Genomic DNA, 22,858 nt, shown 5'->3' with positions numbered 1-22,858 from the left:
AAAAAATGAAAATTCAAACAAACTGAGTCAGCATGAAGACTGACGGCAGTGATTTCTTTTGTGATTGTAAAGTCAATCTCTTGGTGTGTATCGTGGCTAAAAACATTACTGTCAATAGAATTTCGTACTGAGACACTAAGAAAACAACAGTGAGCAATCCCAAATCAGAGGCACAAAATGCTTTCTTGTGATATTGACTTTCTTCATGACAATGCCCGCCCTTAAACTGCTGTGGTTCTCAGAGGAGTTTTGATAGGAAATTTCTGATTAGCCACCATATAGTCCAGGCCTTGCTACCAGTGATTTTTACCTTTTCATGAAGCTCATAGAGTTCACTGTGTGGGAAACATTTTGGAAGTGATGTGAAGGTGACAAATGCAGTGAATAACTGAGTTAAGGGACTGAGATCAACCAAACACAACATGGAAATTCTAAAGCCTTTAGACAAGTATGACAATTGTTTAAATAATGAAGGTGATTGTGAAGAGAAATGAAGTTAGCTTCAATTTGTTATGTGACCATTTTACTAATAAAATATATTTCCGGAATTAAAACAAAACAGATGGTACTTCTTGTATCACCTTCATACTTTACAGTTCCTTAATTCTTTATAAATGAAATTATACACTCTTCCTGTGAGATTCAAGTCAAATTATCATAGTGCACATTTTATTCTAGGTTACTTTGCATTCCAGTAACATAACAGCTTTTGTTTCAAATAGGTTTAATGTGAAATTATTAATCTTAGTTTGCTCTCATCTGACAGACCAATATACCACAGTTTTGAGATATTAAACACATAAATTGTTAATTTATAAAAATGGCCCACTTCATTTTACTGAAGGATATGGTGAAGGATAACAAAATGAACTACCCAACAATTACTCTTACACTAATTTATTGCATTATTTCATTTATGTTACATTTTAGAGTGCATCAACTTATTTTAACAAACTTTGGTTTAACCTTTCTTTGTACCTCTTTCATTAAATGCAGTTAAAGCTTTAACTAAATGAGAAACATACAGCAATATTTAAATTTTATACTAGCAAAATGTAAACACTGGGAAAATTCCCATACTGTATAATACAGACTGTTCATCTGCAACTCTGCTTATCACTACATCATAATAAGGCAGTGTAGTTACATATAAAAATAGGCCCTCATCTTTTTTCCACATCTAGTTGCCATAAATTTCAATTTGTTAGTAATCTGGTAGATATATCTGTAATAATTATATCAGTCAATGACAGTTTCAGTCACAAGAAACCCAAAAATTATTGGTCAAAAACAAAAGAATTTGGAATCCCAGTAGTATTCAGGTATGGACATTGCAAGTCATGTAACATGTTTGTATTTCTATTTCTCATTTTATCACACCTCAAACTAGTTTCATTTTCAAAACCATGGTGGTACAGTTGAGACAAAATTTATAACATTATTTCAAAATACTTTATATGACATAACATAATTAGTCATCTGTACTATTATTTTTAAAAACAATTTTGTTGTTGAAGGCATAGAACATGGAAGTAAACAAAAAAGAATGTCAACATTTGTGACACACATACTCACAATGTCACTCTAAATGCTCCTCATTCATATCGATCTTCTCATTCATATAGACAAGGGAATTACAGATAGCTTAAGTAGTCTAGGAGATAATGTCAGGAACAGTCTGACTGTTGTAGAAAATGTTGTGAAGAAGAAAAGCATCAATGTAATCACAAAGAAACCTAACATAATGTCTTCCATTACTGTGGTACAGTTAAATGCAATGATTAACATCTCAAATTGTCAATTGGTGGAGAACCACAAAGACAAGGAATTTAAAATTATAGCTTGGCTTTGAGAACTATGTGACATTCAGATATTAATAAATGAATCTGTTCACACACAGATAATATTTACATCATTTTAGACCAAACCTGTCAAGCTTCAAGAAGTCAAAAACAGACAACTGCGTACTTCCTCTAGCACTTAATTCTGAGTAAGAAAGTAAATTTTTCTTAAATGGATGTAGTAAATAGTGCTGCACACCTTACTGAAACAATTTTAATACATACATTAATGCATTCTTTTCTTATATAAAACCTTATGTATTTATATTAAAAACAAAGAGTCCAAGACTTACCAAGCAGAAAAGCGCCAGTAGACAGGGACACGCACGCACGCACGCACGCACGCAGACATATTTAAAGGCAAAGAGTTTGGGCAGAGATGTCAGTCGAGGCGAAAGTGCAGAGGCAAAGATGATGTTGAATGACAGGTGAGGTACGAGTGGCGGCAACTTGAAATTAGCAGAGACAGGCCTGGTGGATAACGAGAAGAGAAGATATATTGAAGGGCAAGTTCCCATCTCCGGAGTTCGGATAGGTTGGTGTTGGTGGAAAGTATCCAGATAACCCGGACGGTGTAACACTGTTCCAAGATGTGCTGTCCGTGCACCAAGGCATGTTTAGCCACAGGGTGATCCTCATTACCAACAAACACTGTCTGCCTGTGTCCATTCATGCGAATGGACAGTTTGTTGCTGGTCATTCCCCCTAAGGTAAGTCTTTCCGCTCCCGGGATTGGAATGACTCCTTACCCTCTCCCTTAAAACCCACATCCTTTCGTCTTTCCCTCTCCTTCCCTCTTTCCTGAAGAAGCAACCATTGGTTGCGAAAGCTAGAAATTGTGTGTGTTTGTTTGTGTGTTATTTTATTGTGCCTGTCTACCAGCGCTTTCCCGCTTGGTAAGTCTTGGAATCTTTGTTTTTAATATATTTTTCCCATGTGTAAGTTTCTTTCCATTTTATTTACCTGATGTATTTATGTTGTTCATAGTTGATACATTATTTAGGAAAGATATAATCATTTTTTTTTTTACAGCAGTGCTGCTGTTTAGACTCCTTTTTCATTTCAATACTAATTATGATCATCATTTACCAATTGAACACAAAGTGTCTAAATGAGACTGTGATCATGCCTGGCACTTTATTCATAAATGTCCATTATGATCACACATAACTACAGTATATAATTTACTATGACCAATTTCAACTTACTGCCATCATCAGATCATTAAAACTATTCCAATACAAGTAATAACGTCAAAACATCTCTACATATAGCTATAAACAATGGAAAATCCAGGGTGGAATGTAACAATATTATGAAAAGGGTAGTTGCTACTCACCATTTAGATAGGCATAACAAAAATACTAACATACAATACGCTTCTGGCACGCACACACACACAGTCTCTGGCACCTAAAGTGAGACTGCGAGCAACAGTGCATGATGGGGGAGAGAACTGCTTGGTGGGGGTTAGGAGGAGGCTAGGGAGGGGAGGGGAAGGGGGAGGGACAGCGGGATAGGAGTGGGGGATAGTAATGTGCTGTTTGTGGGAGCGAGCAGGGATGAGGTGGAAAGAGGGTAGGGCAGCTAGGTGCAGTCGGGATGTTAGATCAAGGGTGGGAGAGATGGGAAGGTACCGGAAAAGGAGAGAAGTAAAAAGACTGGATGTGTTGGTGGAACAGAGAGCTGTGTAGTGCTGGAATGGGAACAGGCAAGGAGCTAGATGGGTAAGGACCATGACTGATGAAGGTTGAGGCCAGGGGGGTTATAGGAACATAGGATATACTACAGGGTGAGTTCCCACCTGTGCAGTTCAGAAAAACTGGTGTTGTTGTGAAGGATCCAGATGGCACAAGCAGTCACCAAAATGAAGATGGGACATATTGGGACAGGGTGGTCCAGTTGTTTTTTGGTCACAGTTAGTCAGTGGCCATTCATGCAGACAGGCAGGCAGGCAGCTTGTTGTGGTTGCAGCTTGGCTTGTAGATCACATGACTGCTTTCAAAGGTATCTCTGTCTTTGATGGGACAGGTGATGTTTGTGACCAGACTGGAGTAGTTGTCCAATACATCCTACCACCACCACCAGTCTGGTCACAAACATCACCTACCCCATCAAATGCATGGCCACCTCTGAAACCAGTCACATGATCTACAAGCTAAGCTGCAAATACTGTGCTGCACTCTATGCGGGCATGACAACCAACAAGCTGTCTGTCCACATGAATGGTCACCGACGAACTGTGGCCAAAAAAACAACTGGACCGCTCTGCTGCTGAGCATGCCGCCCAACACAATGTCTTTCATTTCAATGACTGCTTCATAGCCTGTGCCATTTCGATCTAGCCCACCAACACAAGCTTTTCTGAACTGCACAGGTGGGGACTTTCCCTGCGATATATCCTATGTTCCCGTAACCACCCCCTGGCCTCAACCTTTGTCAGTCATTGTCCTTACCCATCTAGCCCCTTGCCAAAGGCCTTGCTGCAGTGGATACACCGGTTACCATGAGATCACCAAAGTTAAGTGCAGTCGGGCATGGTCAACACATGCATGGATGACCATCCAGGCCGCTATGGGCTGTTGCCATTTTTCGAGGTCTACACTCAGCCTTGTGATGCCAATAGAGGAGCTACTCGACTGAATAATAGTGGCTTCAGTCAAGAATACCATCATAATGACAGAGAGCGGTATGCCGACCCCACGCCCCTCCTATCCACATCCTCCCTTAAGGATGACATGGCAGTTGGATGGTCCCGGTAGGCCACTTGTGGTCTGAAGGCAGAGTGCTATCTAGCCCCTTGCCTATTCCCATTCCAGCACTACACAGCCCTCTGCCCCACCAATGCATCCAGTCTTTGTAACTCTCTCCTTTTCTGCTACCCTCCCTCCAATCTCCCGCTTCCGTCTAACCTCCCGACCACCTAGCTACCCTACCCTCTCTCCACATCCCCCACCTTTGCCCTGCTATTCCTTCCCCTCCTCACCCCACCCCAACCTCTTCCTCACCCTCACATGGTTGCCTCTCCCATCATGCATTGCTGTTTGTGGTCTGGCTTCAGCTCCCAGATTCTCTCTCTCTCTCTCTCTCTCTCTCTCTCTCTCTCTCTCTCTCTCCCCCCCCTCTCTCTCTCTATGTATATATATATATGTGTGTGTGTGTGTGTGTGTGTGTGTGTGTGTGTGTGTGTGTGTGTGTGTGTGTGTGTGTGTTCTATCTTTGACAAAGGCCTTGTTGGACAAAAGCTTATTGTGTGACAATATCTCCACTATATCGTGAGTAGCTACTATCTTTTTCATAATATTGCTACATGTAGCTACACAAGTGCTTATGATCTGATAATGGCCAATAAAATTAAACCAGTCATTGTCAATTATATAGTAGCATGCTCTCAAAATGGACATTTATAAACAAATATGATCAGCAAGACGTCCAAACAGCACAAATGTATGTGATGTTAGTTTGTAGTTATGGCATCAAAACTGTAATATATCATGCATATGGCTTTTAATCACAAGACACTCTTCATATCGTTCATGAAGTGCAAAATAAAACCTTTGTATTTTACCACTGTCAAGACCTAGCACATAAATGGTCTACATGCATTTCTTGTTAATTATCTAGTTGTGACTGGAAGTTCTAGCAGTTAAAACTAGCCACAGGTTTATTATACATATAAACTTCAAAACATTTCAAGCTGAATATCACGGAATTAAAACAAAATCCATGTATGTCATGTACGAGTTGCAGTTTGTCAATATGACAAAATATTAAGATTCTGTGTACTTTGTGAAAAACGTGAAGGTTGTCTAGTGGGCAAGAGCTATACACATCATACAGCACAGGTCTGCAATATCATGACTCATATCTGCACCACCTGAAAAGGACGGGTTACAAGAAAGAAAAACAAACACAAACACTGAAATGTGAACACAGTGGCATGATGTATGAAGCAATTAAAAACAAAATTTGGAAAAAGGGTATTTCAGAAAGTGTATGAATGATAGAACAGATAATTGAATGAAGGTGGCTATCTTGAGTAATGGCAGGACACTTAACAGGCACTCTCAAATGGCAGTTTCATAGGAAAGTGAACAAAGGTATGAGGTGTGTAAAAATCCCGAATCACATTCCTGTCAACAAAAGAATAGCAAAAAGTCATGTTCATCAGTACTACAGTGCAAAAAAAAAAAAAAAAAAAAAAAAAAAAAAAAAAAAAAAAAAAAAAAATAGCTACAATGTCTATGTAGCTAGAATGTCTATGTCACCTATTCTCTCAGTTGGTTATTTTCCATCCTTTGTTTTCCTCATCTTCAAGGTAACCAGGTTGGTCATTTCGCAGTAAAAACTGGGAGCCAACAGTACAGAAACAGTAATTCCCATTCACTTCATCTTTCTTGCTAAGGTTAAAAGCTTTTCACGTGTTTGAATTTTTTTGGGTGACAAAGTTTTATCATCAAAATTAGATCAACAGTATACTGCCCTAGTGACAGGTTGTGTAGTAAACCTTCGATTAAAAACCTAATTTCTCATTGTTAAATAAATTAGATCCTATTATTCCAGATCTAAGGATTTCACCAGAATTGGTCACAATGAAAAGTTGGAAATTTTTGTGAAGACAAGAAAAGTCCTGAAAATCATGCAGTACACAGACATTTTAAAATGGAGACACAAAGGAATTAATGACATTTAGCTGCTAGTGGGCATTGATTTACATCAATGGGGAAGTTGAAAATTTGTGCAAGATCGGGGTTCAAACTCTGGTCTCCTGCTCACTAGGCAAATGCTCTGACCACTGAGCCATCCAGACACAGCAGTCATTGAAACTGCACTGACTACCCCAGCATGCCTCCTGTTAAATCTAAATTTTCAACTTATCTAAACACTACTGATGTAGTGTCCCTGCCCATTATCCTCATTACTCATTGTGTTTGGCTGATTCACTAATAGTTTCAGCATTGTGTGCATCTGCACTAAAGTAGATCATTGACCAGCCTTGACTTAATTATATATGTGGTGTCTGTTCTCTTGTACAAGTCTGAAAGAACAAACACCACATATATATATTTTAAAATAGAATTGAATTTAAAGAAAATGAGTATCCAGCAAAGCAAAATAAGCCATCAAAAGAAAACAGATATCTTAAGTTTTAATACTGAAGTCCCACAGGAGGCCTGTGACCATTATGTAAATTTTGAACACACATCACTGCTCGCACAGGTCACTAAACTCCAACTTTCATATTTGTTTTATTAAAATTTTGTAACATCCTGTTAAGATCATTTGCAACAAAAGAAATATTCTGATGATGAGCTGCACCTGGAACACATCAAATATGTTTTACAACTTTCATAATTTCCTGCTGTACAGTGGAAGGCATCAGACACGGTAAACCAACTAGGTTCATATTTGGCAGGTCAGCTGTACAACCATTAATGAAAGACTGAGATACTTTGGCTCAGCACCCCTCCATTTTTCCAGAAAGCCACCCCTAAAATACAAAATGTGTCTTTTCCTAGAAATTGACGAAAGAAATTGTTACAATTGCTGCTTCTGAATCCATAAGGTAAACACTGCTCAACAGAAGCACCACTGGCATATTGACCAAGGTACCTGGCTGGGAAGCAGATAACCTGTGTTCAATTCTCAAATGCATTCTGCAATTTTTTCCTTCGTATGTATTTTTGCCACTTCAAAATTGATAGAAACAGGAGAGTTAATAAGGAATAATAAGGTAGGCAAATTTCACTAATGACTTTTACTGCTAGTGAATTAAAACTTTAATTCTGGTTGTCGTACAATGGCTCTTCCACGCAGTCTGTTATATGTCCTCAATTTCATTTGAACAGCTACGTGGATGGTACATGTCATACATTCAAAGCAAATATACTCTTGCCACAAAGAACATCTAATTAATGCAGTCTTCCTGCAACTATATCATTTGTTCGAAAGATTTGGTGGAAAACAGTCTTAATTTACATTTCAAAATATTTCTTTTAAAGGAATTAATTTTAATGCATATAATGCATATGATAACATTACCTGAAAAATTGGCACTGAAAGTCAATCATGAATTGTCTGTGCAGTTGCACAATTTCTGCTGGGTTTTCAGAGGCACCTTGCAATTTTGAAACCTCAAAATAAAGATCTGTGCATCACCTCACCATAAAAAAGCATCTGGTGGTCAGCTGGCTGTGATACCTCATGACAAATTTGCAGCATTATTACTCCTAACTGCTTCATTACTATCAGACTTAAAATTTTAATTCCGTACTAATCCAAGTCATTTGAGAAATCTGTTTGCCTATTTCATTATTATTCCTTGTTGAGTACGTTATTAACCCTCCCATACCCACCTACCTATTTCCATAAAGAAAAATACAATTAAAAAAATTGCAAAAGGCATTTGAAAATCAAACACAGGTTCTCTGCTTCCCAGCCACATACCTTGGTTGATACACCAGTGATGCTTTCATTATATAGTGTTCCCCTAATTGGTACATAATCAACTGTCTTAATGGCTGCTTTCCACAGTTTCTAGGAAAATATGCATTTCCAGATTCCTTGCGTGATAATGAAAAATACCCATTTTTCCAATTATCTATTGATCCTGTCAATTGTGAGTCATGCATGCATCAGGAACTTTGGGTGTTTTTCTCAAAACTGGAGGGGTGTTCGGCCATAATAGCAAAGAATCTCATTTTAAGTTATACACAAATGACATGCCAAATATGAACCAAATCTTATCACATTTTTAAGATACAAAGCATATCCAACCAACAACTGAAAATATCAGTATTTTTACTATGTGGCAATCAGTGAGCAAATTAGGAATAATGGAACATGAGATTATTGTGTGAACAGCAGAAAAGTCAGTTCAATCCACAATGAAATGTTACTTCCTTTAGTTGTAGTTGGATTGAAATGATAATGCTGCTGTTTCTCATTTATTAGGATTTTAGTCAGTCAGAAAAGCTAGATCAACAAGTTTGTTGGTCTGGTCATTTTCTGCAGCAGCTATATGAACATCCATTAATAAACGAAACACCTAATTGCAGAAAAAAAAACACTTTCTTTAGAAATGATTTGTTAATTAAATATTCAGATGGAAGAAAAGAAACAATTTTCATCAGTTCTCTGTCATACATATCACTTAACATAGCTCTGCAATCTAATGTTGAGCCTTCCTGAGAGTTTGAAGCAAAATATGGTCAATAAATCCACTTCAATATGAATTTACTAATGTGTGTCTCCTACTCTTACACACCTCACACATGCTCTTCTGCACGTATCAGAAATTCAGTTTTCATTCTTTAACTCTTATAGTAAATTTCTTTTTGTTGTGCACAAACACTGATGTATTGGTACAAAAACACGCAGGCAAATATTGACTGAATGCACACAATTAATGTGTATTCACAATGCATCAACATGTTTCCTCTATGTTCTTAGAGACTACATGACATGTTACTCCAAGATTTTGTCTTTCTTCCTGGAAAAATAGGTTCAGAGCCTAAAATTTCACATGTTCCCTAAACTAAAAGATGTGGGTAATGTTCTTCGTGGGTATTTTATTGTAGTTCTTGTGTACTAAAATGAGTTCATGACAGTATTTTCAGATGGAAAAAAATAATTGAACAACACAAACAACTTATTAAGTTATAGTGAATTGTTCTAGAATTCCCAAAGTTCAGCCATTTCTTGGAAAGATGGTTTCTCACAAAAGAACAAATTTGAAAAGACAGGTCATCTCAGTATACTATAGTTTACAATTTCTGATTTAGTGGCAATTCAATTATTTGCTCATTAATATCATGATCTGGTCTTTCAGAATAGGCTTCTAGGATTCAGTTCCAGCATACCATATATACTGTAAATATACAAACGGATTAGGAACACATCAAGTTACCATTAAATAGGTATATAGAGTGTAAACAGGCTATTTATGCTTGATTGTTGTCAAGAGTAACTGCTGGACAAGATCTTTACAAATGATGGGAAGCTACACTGCTTAACATACATCCTCCATTTTCAACAATTCATCCTCCATTTTCAACAATTCATATATAAAATGTGTAACTTTATAGTATCGTTAAAAATTTCAATGGAAAAAGCATTGTGTAGAAACATTTAGGCTGTCAGTAGGTCATTCTTAGTTGTATCCTTAACAAGAATGCTAATCCAGCAAGCTTTGCAGGAGAACTTTTGTGATAGGTGGAAATGTTGAAGAGCAGTATACCTACTTAAAGGCTTTGTTGATTCCATCAGTAGATGTATACAAACTGTAGAACACTGCCCAAAGAGGGTGGCAGTTCAGGTCCCAAGTCACCTGGAAGGTTCGTTATAATGCACTCTTCATTGTAGAGTAAAAGTTGCATTCAAGGACGAAATCTTAAGTTTTCTGTGTATCTTTTTCATGTACTTGTAGCATTAGAAGCATATTATTTTCTTTTCTGCTTCACGCTTGTTCTATTAATTTGGCAGCCATTTGCATCTCTTAACAGTGATAAAAGAGCATTTTCATACAGACCAATGCATTAGAGGCTAGAAACAACAGTAGTCTAAAGACAATTTTGTTTGTTGTAATGTTGTGTTCATCTAATCATCACTGTAACCAAGAACACTGAAATACAGATTATTATTTCATTTTACAGTCAGCTAAAAACTTATTTCCATTAATTTTACTTATTGGTACATGCTATCAGTAGTTATGACAATGAACAAATTATTAAAAATAACTTGTAACTGAAAGATACAACAGACCGTTACTACAAGGGTAACTGAAAAACCATGTACATCCACATTACGCAAACCATTATGAAGTGCATGGCAGAAGATATATGACAATTATTTTACAAAACTACAAGTTGTTATAAAATTAAGAGTGACTTGAAGGTGACATGACCTTTATGGTTTTACCTTTTTGGGGGGGACTATAGTTGACGAAAGAGGGGGGGGGGGGGGGGGGGCATTCCAAAGTAGAACAAGGAAAATTAAGCAAATATTGCATAAACTATGGAATAGTGGCAAAGACGATAACTCACTCAAAACCCTGGATTAGAACACGTTAGTGCAAAAGATGAATGTAATCTAACATACCCACAGTCTTTGTAGGGCCAAAAGAATTATCATTAAACCTGCAGTATGGTCACATGTTGTTCACAATGCATCATCAGAAATCATTTAGCTCAGATCAGCAATTCTAATCAACTAGCATTCAAACATGATGATTAAAGAAAGGATACATCAGTGTTTGTCAAAGTTCAGGTTATGGAGGTGCAAAGACGCAGTTACATGATCCCAAAAATGTGTGCAGTTGTCACGTGTTTGAGAGGTGTCAAGAGGAAAAATGTATTGAGACTGATGTCAGCATGTGTGAATAATGAACCAATGGCACAACAGTGGACTGATGGTTTAAGTGGGTTATATGTCTGCCAACAAATGCTCACTATTGAGCAACTGATGATGCAGCACACAATGGATATTTGCACAACATATTCCAAATGTCAAAGCATAGATAACACACAGAGTTTTAACAGATTATACCTGTCACTCAACAGTCTCAGTGTATTATTCACTCAACAGTCTCAGTGTATTATCAATGAACACTGACATAGACACTTTAACAAACAGGCCAGTAACATTGATGCATGGTATCCATATTAAATGTCAGTGCAAATGATTTTAAGGTGCATGTTTACATGGCAAGTACTTGTACATCTGGTGAACCACAGAGTAACAGCTGACTGGTTGCCAGACACGGTGCATATGAAACTTGTTGCATTTAACCTCAATGGTGATATTTCACGATTACAAATCCCATGTCATGCACAGAACTGTTCAAAGAAAACAGTTTACACTGTTCTTTGAGTGGCCCCAAACACTAGGCCTAGATCAAATTGAGCAATTAAGAGAAATCTAGTACCTCGATATAAGCCACACCTCCATACTTTTACTTAAGGTCACCCTATAGTATGCATGATTTCCATAGCATGAGGCTGTAAACCAATATCTTATTTCAGTATTTCCATGTCAGATCATAGCCATACTGAAGTCGGAACTATAAGCTATGAGGTATGAGATCATAATTAAGTGATATTACACTTTATTATATAGAAAATACCTGGGAAAAGGTACCACAGTAAAAGCAAAAAGTTCATATATCGTTTGGCTAACAATGATTACAATAATTATAATTAGACAGTTGCATTTTTGTGAGTACTGTGCACAGAACAAGAGGTGAACCATGGTGGATGTGATAGGATGTAAGAAAATAGTGCTGCCTGAAAATAGGAATCTATAGTTACCTTTCAGTTACTCAATATTCTGATGTGCACATGAATATCATGGAAATGTATTATCTTAATTTTATAATATATTTTTGTTACAGTTAATATCACATACAACTGGGTAACTAATAATATGGAAAGCTGCATTTCTCCAAGGGTCAACTCTTAACTGAGGTCAGTCTTTCACACCAGACATTTCTCATTGTTTCATGGCATTTCTTTATGCAGCTCATTCACAATATCCAGCCCAATACACTTTCTTGTAAGGAATGTAACCCCATAGAAGCACAATATCAAAATATTACTGATACAGGCATTTTGTGTACTTACTTGCCTATGAAACAGATAAAAGAGTTCTGCTCCTTTTTTAATCATAAAGTACAGTCAATATCACATAAAAATAAAATTATGACTCTTTCCAAATTATTCAACTAGCAACAATTGTCCTTCCATGTAAGCAATAAACAAAGAGATTCTGAACTTTCACTTTTGCTAGCTAGATTGTGTTATAAAATAATTACAATATATTCAGAATGTAATTTGTTGTAAAATTAAAATATCATCTAAAAATAACACTTGGTAAGCTAGTCAGCTGTACAATCCACAATACAAATACATAACACAGAACTGTAAACAAATTTTAAAAATGGAAGATCATATAATATTTTGAGACATGCACCCATGAAACAATTCCACATTCACTACTATGCACAAAATTCATCACCAGAACTGGTTCTACGGGTTATTGCAAAACAGTGTATAAAATTAAACTGACTAGAAAATCACAGACATCAACTTACTGTCAATGATAAAATGCACTTAATGTGTTTCTATAAAAAAAACTCCAACTGTGGCCTTTGGTTGTCAAGGAGTACTTCCCCTTTTTTTTAATCATACCACATGTGAACAGTGTCTGAATTCTCTATAAACAATCAATGTCTATCCATGATCCCTTTCAATCCCTTTCAAAATGGAAATCATATTTTCAAGACCAAATAGAAAGCCCCGATCAGGACCAGAGTAAATAACAGGGTTGTCCATGCCTTTATGAGTAGAATGTGCAAAGTCTATTATTCGAACATCTATTGAAGGCTCCGCAACAGTTGTGACAGGTGGTCTCGGTGAAGGCAATGGCGACTGAGGTGCTGCATCATCAAAAAGTCCCACACTACTGCACCTACGATGGACTATACCAACTTCATCTGTTGTAAGCTCTTTCAATGGGCGATCCAATAGTTCAACACTAGAACTTCTTCTGCTACCCTGCATAAAAGCAGTTTTTTCTTCTTCCTGCCGCACTGCAGAATTTTGCAATGACCTTATTTCAAAATCAAACTTCATCTTCCCCTAAAATTTAAATAAAAATTGAGATGCCACAGCAGCAAAATATAGTCCAAATAACAAAAATTATAAATATGGTACAAACCATCATAAAAAGTAGCAGTTTAAAACATAAATAATGTTATCTTCAAATGATATTACAACAGACAGACAAAATTAACTTACTTTCTTTACATTTGGAAGACAGTCTACAATAAAAGATACTACTCAACCTAAAGTCATCTGGCTCCCTCTATCCTGTGTATGTGCATTAAAGATGAAATGGCTACAAGAGGCAAATGCAGAAAAGCAACCATGGGAAGAAATACTTTCCATGAGGACAATGGTTTTTTTTTAAGGAAAGCATAAAAGTGTAAATGAAAATCAAACAATGGAATGGTGTCATGCAGAGTCAGAATACATGAAATCAATGATAAAAAAGAGCATTTAGTTATTCTAGTAATTTCCGGGTATGCAGCCGGATCCCGTCGTCATTCTGCCACGATATTTCGGCCCAGAGACGTCCGGCCATCATCAGGTGAGTACACAACTACTGAAGAGCCCAGGTGTAGTCGCGGTATTTATACCGATTCTCGCGCACGTGTTGACATGCGCGGCATAGCCGAGTTGTACGTGCTGCCCTCGGTGGTGAAAGTAAAAGATCATCTAGTCATTGAGTATCGAATGATGCTGTCTATTCCGCTGTGAATGTATAATTTTAATAACAGGATTCCAAGTTTTATCCAGTTGAAAGCCGTTGTCACGATTTATAAGATTATCGGCAAGACGTATTTCCACTGATTCCTTGATTACGGAATCCCAAAATCCGGAAACCGGAGCTAAAATTTTTGTTCCATTGTATTCCATTGAATGTCCCAATGAAATACAGTGCTCTGCTACTGCCGATTTTGACGGTTGCCGCAGACGGGTGTATCTTTCATGTTCTGTACATCGTTCATGGACAGTTCTTGTCGTCTGGCCAATATATGCAGAGCCACATTCACAGGGAATTTTGTAGACGCCTGCTTTCTTCAGTTGTAAATCGTCTTTAACGGATCCAACCAGGTCCCGGTTCTTTGCTGGTGGACGGAAGATAACCTTGATTTTATTCTTCTTCAGTAGTCGGCCTATTTTCGACGACACATTCCCGGCGTATGGAAGAAACGCAGTTGATTTAAAGTCGTCATCAGCGTCCTCAGTGCGCTGCTTCTTGTTATGACAGTTGCGCATGGCCTTTCTTATTTGGCGTGAAGTGTAGCCATTCTCTTTAAAAACCTTCTCCAAGTGTTGTAATTCTGCGTGGAGGTTTTCATCGTCCGATATTACATGCGCTCGATGTATTAAGGTACTGAGAACACCGGCTGTTTGTGCTGGGTGGTGGCAGCTTGACGCCTGGAGATACAGATCTGTGTGAGTCGGTTTCCTGTACACAGAATGTTTTGGGATTCCGTAATCAAGGAATCAGTGGAAATACGTCTTGCCGATAATCTTATAAATCGTGACAACGGCTTTCAACTGGATAAAACTTGGAATCCTGTTATTAAAATTATACATTCACAGCGGAATAGACAGCGTCATTCGATACTCAATGACTAGATGATCTTTTACTTTCACCACCGAGGGCAGCACGTACAACTCGGCTATGCCGCGCATGTCAACACGTGCGCGAGAATCGGTATAAATACCGCGACTACACCTGGGCTCTTCAGTAGTTGTGTACTCACCTGATGATGGCCGGACGTCTCTGGGCCGAAATATCGTGGCAGAATGTCGACGGGATCCGGCTGCATACCCGGAAATTATTAGAAGAACAAATACGCCGGGAAAATTTCAGAAGTCACAGCATTTAGTTAATCAGATAATAAACAGGAAATTAGAGCACCAAGGTCCAATGTGAGTATCCGAACATCCTTGAAGTACTGTCTTCAAAATGTATATTTTTCTTTATCTTGAAGCCAAAGTCAATGATGGTAGATTCCTCTCCTTGACTGAACCTTTCTTTGTATACGTCTGCATGCCCTTGACATTTGCTTTGTCTTCGTGGTGCTGTTTCACCTTTCTTCCTACATAAAAAGTCTTTCACTCTATCACATTATACCAAATTTTGATGCTTTTACTTTCTGCATCTCCTCAAGGCTTTCAAACATTGATCCAAAAGCAGTGCTAAGTACCCTGTCCATTCCACTCAACAATTATTCAAATCTTTCAATGTCTTCCTTAGTATTGTCCAGAAGTGTAATCTCATCTGTTAACCTAAAGCATTGTTATGTTTTCCAAGCATTTTTAGAGTTCTTATTTCTTTTAGTATATAATCTACATTAGTATATAGTCTACATTTCCATAATACTTTTGTTTTAATCGAACCTATCCAAATCCAGCAGAATGCCTATGAACTGCTTAAGTTCCCCAGGAACATTAGTAGTATTCAAGAATGGCCTGCAATAGAGTTCTGTACATGGCCTCCTTTATAGATCAGCTACACTTACCTATAATTCTCCCAATAAACAAAAATGAACTATTTGTCTTCTGCAGAACCAGCCTTATATGCTTGTCCAATTTCAAGTCATTTTACAACTGTTTACATCTACATATACACAACCCTTTCTCAGGACTTCATGACATGTCACTAACCTGCCCTCTGCAGAACTCCAGGTGTTTTGTTACCTAAAAACCAATGACTCCATCATTATCCTCCCGGCACACAAGGGATCTACTACTGTCATACTTGACCGACAGAAGTATGTGAGTAAGAGTCTATGCCAGCTGTCTGACATCTCCACTTACAACACCTGTCATTGAAATCCCATCCCTGTGATACACACTGATCTACAATCCCTCATAAACTAACACTTCAATTCATAGAACTCCTTATCCCACGCAAACCATGCACTCCCACCTTTTACATTCTTAAGATCCACAAACCCAATCACCCTCATTGTCCCTTAGTTGCTGGCTTCAGTGCATCTACTGAATGTTTATATGCCTTATTTGATCAATAACTGCAACCTAGAGTACAAAGACTCGTCTTCTATATTAAAGACACCAACCACTTCCGAGAGGGTCTGAAATCTGTGCCTTTTTCACAACTTGCTTGTCATTGCAACCTCCCTCTACACCAACATCCCCCATGTAAATGGTCTGCTGCTGAACAATACCTTAACCAGCACCCACCTGTTTCCAAACCTATGATTCCCTTCCTGCATATCTTAACTTTATACTTACAAACAACTGCTTTACCTTGGAAAAGTGCACACAAACAAACAGATCATGGGCACAGTCATGGGAGCCAAGATTGCTTCTTCCTATGTCAATCTTTTCAAGGGTAACTTCGTGGCAGCTTTCCTGGAATCCATGGTCTGTTTTAAATACATCAATGACAACTCTGCCACATGGACTCACAGTGAGGTTGACCTCTTAAAATTTTTGGAACCTCAAAATACAGTCTCCCAATAAAATTTCACATGGTTTTATTCCGAATCCCATGCCACTTTCCTTGATGATCTTAGGTGAGGGGTGCTCAATGTCATAGTCATCAGTGCCCTGATGAAAAGTCAGCATGCCAGTCTCATGGGGAAGGGGGGGGGGGGGGGGGGGGGGAGACAAAGGCTGTCCCCACATGTGGAGCAGTTTATAATGCATTAAAGTCTGCCTCCATTCCTCACGAGTTTAGGGATGAGACCTGACTTCACAAAAAATTCACCCCTCTTGCATCACTGGGATTTGTATTGGTGAGGAAGGTGGGCAGATCTCCATTGAGACTGAGGGCTGCTTGATGTCAGTATATAAGACACATGTTGCCAAGATATGCCGAACTGAAAGTGGCACACCACAAACCTCACACAATGGTGGATCAATTTGAGCAATCACAGTTTGTTTACTGTCACCTTCAACCATTCGGTCTCCACTGACGCATAATGCATATGTCAGAAAATGAGATGACGGCATGCAACAGGATGGGACCCTGACAGACAACACCATCCCAACATGCTTCCTTGGCTGCTTTGTCAGCCATGTCATTTCCCTCTATCCTGATGTGGCCAGGTACCAAGCAAAAGATCATTCCCTTCCCACAGTGTTGGATCTGATGTAAGGAGTTGTGTATGAGCTGAATCAGCTGATCTACTGGACACATTTGGTGAGGTGTTTGTAGTGCACTAAGCAAGTCAGAACAGACAAGAAACATTGTACAGTGATTTCTGTGAATCCTCTCTAGTTCCACCATAATGCCATATAACTCCGCATCATAATTTGTAAATTGTTCCAGAAGATGCACTTTATTCCCTGACAGGGTTTTCAAAGTGGAACAACTGAGGACATTCTCTCTCAGGGATTCATCTGTATAAACAATGATAAAACCGTGGTATGTTCTTAAAATGGAAGAAAACAAAGTTGTAAAGACATAATCTGGAGTACAAGTTTTCTTATACCGCATCATGCTTAAAATCACTTTGCGCCTTTTAAGACACTAAGGCAGGCAACGTGTTCCATCCCTGACTGTGTATTAAGATGTCTGATAGATCCAGATCCTTGAGACAGTCAGTAGAATGTATCTCTAATGGCATGGCCACATGGGGCCAATTCCAGCACAGCAATTCAAAGCTGGGTTGGACCACTGCACTAAATGCCAATAACTGAAGTGACACTGAGTTTTTCAGTATCTGTTGAGCCAAAAAGATATATTGCTGAATGCAAAGTGGTGGTACACCAGCCTCTGCACACAGACTCTGAACTGAGCAGGTCCAAAAGGCTCCAGTCGATACACGAATGCCCCATGGCAGACACTGCCTAACATCTTGAGGTAGAAAATATGAACTGATCCATAAATCTTAACATGATAAAAAAAAAAAATCTTATAAAACTGCAGGAGGCATGACGTGACTTCCCATGCTCTTCAGCTAAAGCATTTTAAAATATCCAATTACTGGAAGTCCTTTGTTCATAGGTCTTTCAGGTATGGGAGCCAAGTTATTTTTGAGTCAAATAATAAACCTAAAATGCACACAGCTTCCTGAAAATGTACAATATTATCCCCCATTGTGAGCACTGGTTTGTTAAAACTTCAACAAGCACAGTTAAAATTGAGACACGTAGCCTTCTCCGATGAGAACCACAGAACCAATTGTCTTGGCCCAGGTTTACAGCCTCCTGATGGTCAGCTGTAGCTGTCTCAGTGTCACTGTAGGATTGCAAAGTCACCCACAAAGAACGAGCATTTGACAAGGCTCCTGCCTGACTGCATAGGAAATGGCAGAAGTCCACGTAACCCCCATTCATGAAGTTGGCGAAGGATGTTATATCTGCAAGTAGTGTCATATGCCTTTTTGAGGTCAAAAAAATACACAAACCAATTATTATTGGTGTAAGAAGGATTCCTGCATCACCGTCTCCAGTAGTATTAATTTGGCAAGGGTGTAACAGCAGCACCTGAAACCATACTGGGAGTGGCTCCAGTGACCTCGGGATTCAAACAACCAGCGAGGCAGCAGGTGACCATGCGTTCAAGGGTCTTACTCATGCAACTGTCAAGGGGTACACTCTGGTAACTGTTAGGGATGCTATGGTCCTTGTCCGATTTCCATAATGGGGTTAATATTGCCTCCTTCCAAGTCATGGAATACTGTCCATCAAACCAGGTCTGATTGGCCAACTCCTTCTACTCCATTGATGAATTTTTTAATAGAAACAAATAATATGTTGTCTATATTCATACTATTAGTATTGATATTTCAGCTTAAAAAAAAAAGAAAAATGTGACATGTTCCACATCCACGAGGTTCTCCTCAACACTGATCTATGGAACGAAAAACTAATCTAATCTGAAACAAGAGAGGAGCTGTCCTTTCTCTTCAGGGGACTGATGTTTGAGCATGGCATAACGAATTTCATCAGGTCATGTAGCAGTGTCTCTGGTCATGGACAGATCTGCTTCCAGTTCCCATACAGAGAATGGAACATTGTGGACCTCCTCATTATATGTGAGAAGAGATGGAGTTTCCTCTTCTCCGCAGTCCTACAGAACATCTGAGATGCAGGAGCTTGTCTGGATGATGCAGTGACTGCAATAACGTGTCCAGATAAAACCTGAGCCATGTCTTTAGGAGTGTCCACCAAGACCCCATTTCTCGACAAGGCTGTAAGGGGACATGTTCTGTCCTTGAGTGAAATCCACCTTATTGATTCCCAAACTTGTGGAGTGGAAGTGAACTGATTAATGGAAGTTGTGAATTCCTTCCAGGAATGCCTCTTCCATTCTTTTATCACTTGCCTTGCACATGCTCTCACAGATCTGACAGCATGAAGGTTTTTTGTAGGTGAGTGGTGTTTAACATTCTGCAAAGCTGTTCATTTGGCTATTATAGCCAAGTGACAGTCATCACTGCACCAAGGTACAGGCCATTGTCTGAGGTGTTTGTTAGACTGAGGGATGGACACTGGCAGCAGCCCGCTGGGTATCACAAGTAATATGGGGCACTGTCTCCTGTGCATAATCCTTTTGTTCAAAAATAGCCTGTTGACTGTACTGCAACCAGTTTGCCCTATGAATCATCTGTCTTCATGGTCTCCTGTCAGTCACTGTATGAGTCTACTGACAGATCCCACGCTGGGAAGTTGTCACTACAATGTAAATTTGTATGGAGTGCGGAAACAACAAAGGTCAATAGCTGAAAAAGAACCTATAGCTATGGAAAAATGTGTCATCAGACCCCAGTTCAAAAGGCAGATATTCTCAAAATGTACAAGTTGGTCGATAATTTTACCACGGGAGCAAGTCGTAGCCGAGCCCCACAGCACATTATGTGCACTGAAGTCTCCCACAAGGAGGAATAGTGTTGGAGTGCGTGGAAGAGTTCTGTCTGTGTGTCTGATCCAAAGGATCACGAGGAGGAATATGTAAAGTGCACACTATGATGTTAAACAGTGCTAGAAGTTTCGCGGCAACTGCTTGCATGGCTGTGGTAAGAGGAACAGGAGAGGAGTGGCATATGTCATCAATGACAAGACCCACACCATCTTTAGCCCTGTCTCCAGTAGTATTGTCCTTCCTGTAGGGTGGTAACCCCCTAATGCAGATGTGTCAGTGACTTCAAAATGAGTTTCTTGTAAGCATACACAAAATGGTTGCTCCTGGATAAGGAGCTGTAATTCTTTCAATGGGGAGAGCTCACCGACCCAAAGATTTAGCTGCCATGTTTTTCAACTTTGAACTATTTTTCTAAGGGACTCTTTCCTTAATTATGGGAGCAGTTGGTTGCTTGGGTTAAGGGGACAGCTTAGTAGTCTTCTGTAAGATTAGCACTGATGGCTTCTGAATGATTTCTGGTTCGAGTTTACGTTTCCCACACAGGTACAACGGCAAGTGCTTGTGCTCATCCTTTAATCTGTGGTCTGAGTCTGTTTGGAGGCATCACAGTTGGTGATTGCCTTCTTAAGTGCTGACGCAAAAGTAGCAAAAACTAGAGATTACATACCTTTGAAAGCTTTCTTAGCTTCACCACAGGGCATGTGTCTCGTGACTTTCAACTCCTGAATTTTCCTTTCCGCATTGTAAACCTCACACTTTCTGCTCCATACTGGGTGATCACTGGAGCAGTTTTTACAATTCAGAGAAAATGTACATGAATTGCCTGATTCATGAGCTGAGCCTCCACAATGTCCACACATAGCCCTCCCATTATACCCCATAGAGGTATGGCCAAATCTTTGACATCTGAAGCGACGCATTGTGTTAAGAACAAACAGGCAAACTTTAGGACAGATATAGCCTGTGAGGATGAGTTTAGGTAAATCTGGAATGCTAAATGTTAAAATATATGTTGCAGCTTTTTTCAATGTACTATTTACTCTCAGCCGGTCGGAGTGCCCTTGTGGTTCTAGGCGCTAGAGTCCGGAGCCGAGCGACCGCTCCGGTCGCAGATTCGAATCCTGCCTCGGGCAAGGATGTGTGTGATGTCCTTAGGTTAGTTAGGTTTAATTAGTTCTAAGTTCTAGGCGACTGATGACCTCAGAAGTTAAGTTGCATAGTGCTCAGAGCCATTTACTCTCATTTTATAGCTCTGCACTTCCGTAATGCCAACATTTTTCCATTCTTCACGTAACTCTGCAGGTCCATTTCCTTTACATCAGAACAGGTAACCATGCCTTTACAGATGTTAAGGGTGTTTTGCAACTCAGCTTTGACTGGTAGTCACCTAAGGCCTCACATTCCAGAAGCTTAGATACTATAGCACACAGAGGCTTTGAAGGGCACAGAGAGTCGAAACAGATAACACAATTGAAAAGTTTGTGTCGCTGAATGTACTGCGTGGCCTGATACAGGGCAATAAGCTCTGCTGTAAATACTGTGCAGTGTTCTGGAAGCCAGTACTGAAAATGGTTGATGCCAATGATGAAGGCACACCCAACATCACAGTCAGTCCAAGAGCCATCAGTGAACACAGAGGTACTATCATGAAGACTCGTGCAAAGGCCATGAAAGCGAAGGCAAAAGAGCAAGGCTGGAGTAGTGTCCTTAGGAAGCGAATGAAGGCCAAGGTGAAGATGGGTCGCTGCATGAAGACAAGTTGGTGAAGGGTTCACACCCATTGGGAAAGTGGCAGGCAGTGTGAAGTTAAGCTGCTGGAGCAAGAGCCGAAAGTGAACTCCAGGAGGTAACAGAGAAGAGGTTTGCACTCCATACTGATGATCGAAAGAGTAATCTAAGATGGAGGCATAGGATGGGTGACCATGCATGGCAGACAAATGGCATGCATATCTACCGAGAAGAAAGTCATGGTAATAGGACAGCAGTAATTTGGCAGCTTCTGCCTACAGACTCTCAACCAGGCTAGTGTAAAAGGCATCAGTGGCCAAACAAATGCCACAATGGTTAATACTATTAGGATGGCATAAGAGGGGGTGGACGTGCAGATGCGTAAACAAAACACCCATAGTCTAGCTTCAAACGGACAAGGGACTAGTACAAATGGAGTAGGATGGTACAATCTGCCCCCACAAAGTACCACTGAGGACACATTTGACGCTGATGGACTGCATATAGCGCACTGCCAGGTAAGACACATGGGATGACCAAGATAGTTGCCTAGCAAGCAGGAGTCCTAGGAATTTTGTAGTTTCAATGAACAGAAGAGCAACAGGCCCCAGATGTAAACACAGTGGAAGAAACCAATTGCACTGCCAGAAATTCATACGAACAGTTTTGTCAGTTGTTCGTAGAAGGTTGCCAGAGAGGAGTAAAGCCTCCAGTCAGCCTTAGAAAGCTGCTGTTTGGATGTGCAAGTAGGTGGGGTAGGCATTAGCAAATGGGTAGCACACAGAAATTGGTTGCTCAGGCATGTGTCATATAGAATGGACCACTCCTGAGCAAGCTGGAAACTGCAAAAGGATAGGTCCAAATGGAAATAGGTGTGC

At 39.5% G+C, this 22,858-nt stretch overlaps 1 protein-coding gene across 2 annotated transcripts in view; it reads right to left on the bottom strand.

Moving 5' to 3' along the window:
* Positions 1-4,975: 4,975 nt before the first annotated feature.
* The window catches only part of LOC126353830 (inositol hexakisphosphate kinase 3-like), a 72,995-nt gene continuing 55,112 nt past the window's right edge, over positions 4,976-22,858 (bottom strand). The window contains exon 6 of one of the 2 annotated variants that reach the window (XM_050002963.1): positions 4,976-13,477. In XM_050002963.1, coding sequence (XP_049858920.1) covers positions 13,070-13,477 — 408 coding nt within the window. In that variant the 3' untranslated portion in view covers positions 4,976-13,069. The remainder of the gene's footprint in view (positions 13,478-22,858) is intronic. The other variant, XM_050002962.1, reaches the window with a different exon arrangement.

This window comes from Schistocerca gregaria, chromosome 3 (assembly GCF_023897955.1).
Source record: "Schistocerca gregaria isolate iqSchGreg1 chromosome 3, iqSchGreg1.2, whole genome shotgun sequence".
In the NCBI taxonomy this organism is placed as follows: Eukaryota; Metazoa; Arthropoda; class Insecta; order Orthoptera; family Acrididae; genus Schistocerca; species Schistocerca gregaria.
This window is presented reverse-complemented; position numbering and strand designations above follow the sequence as displayed.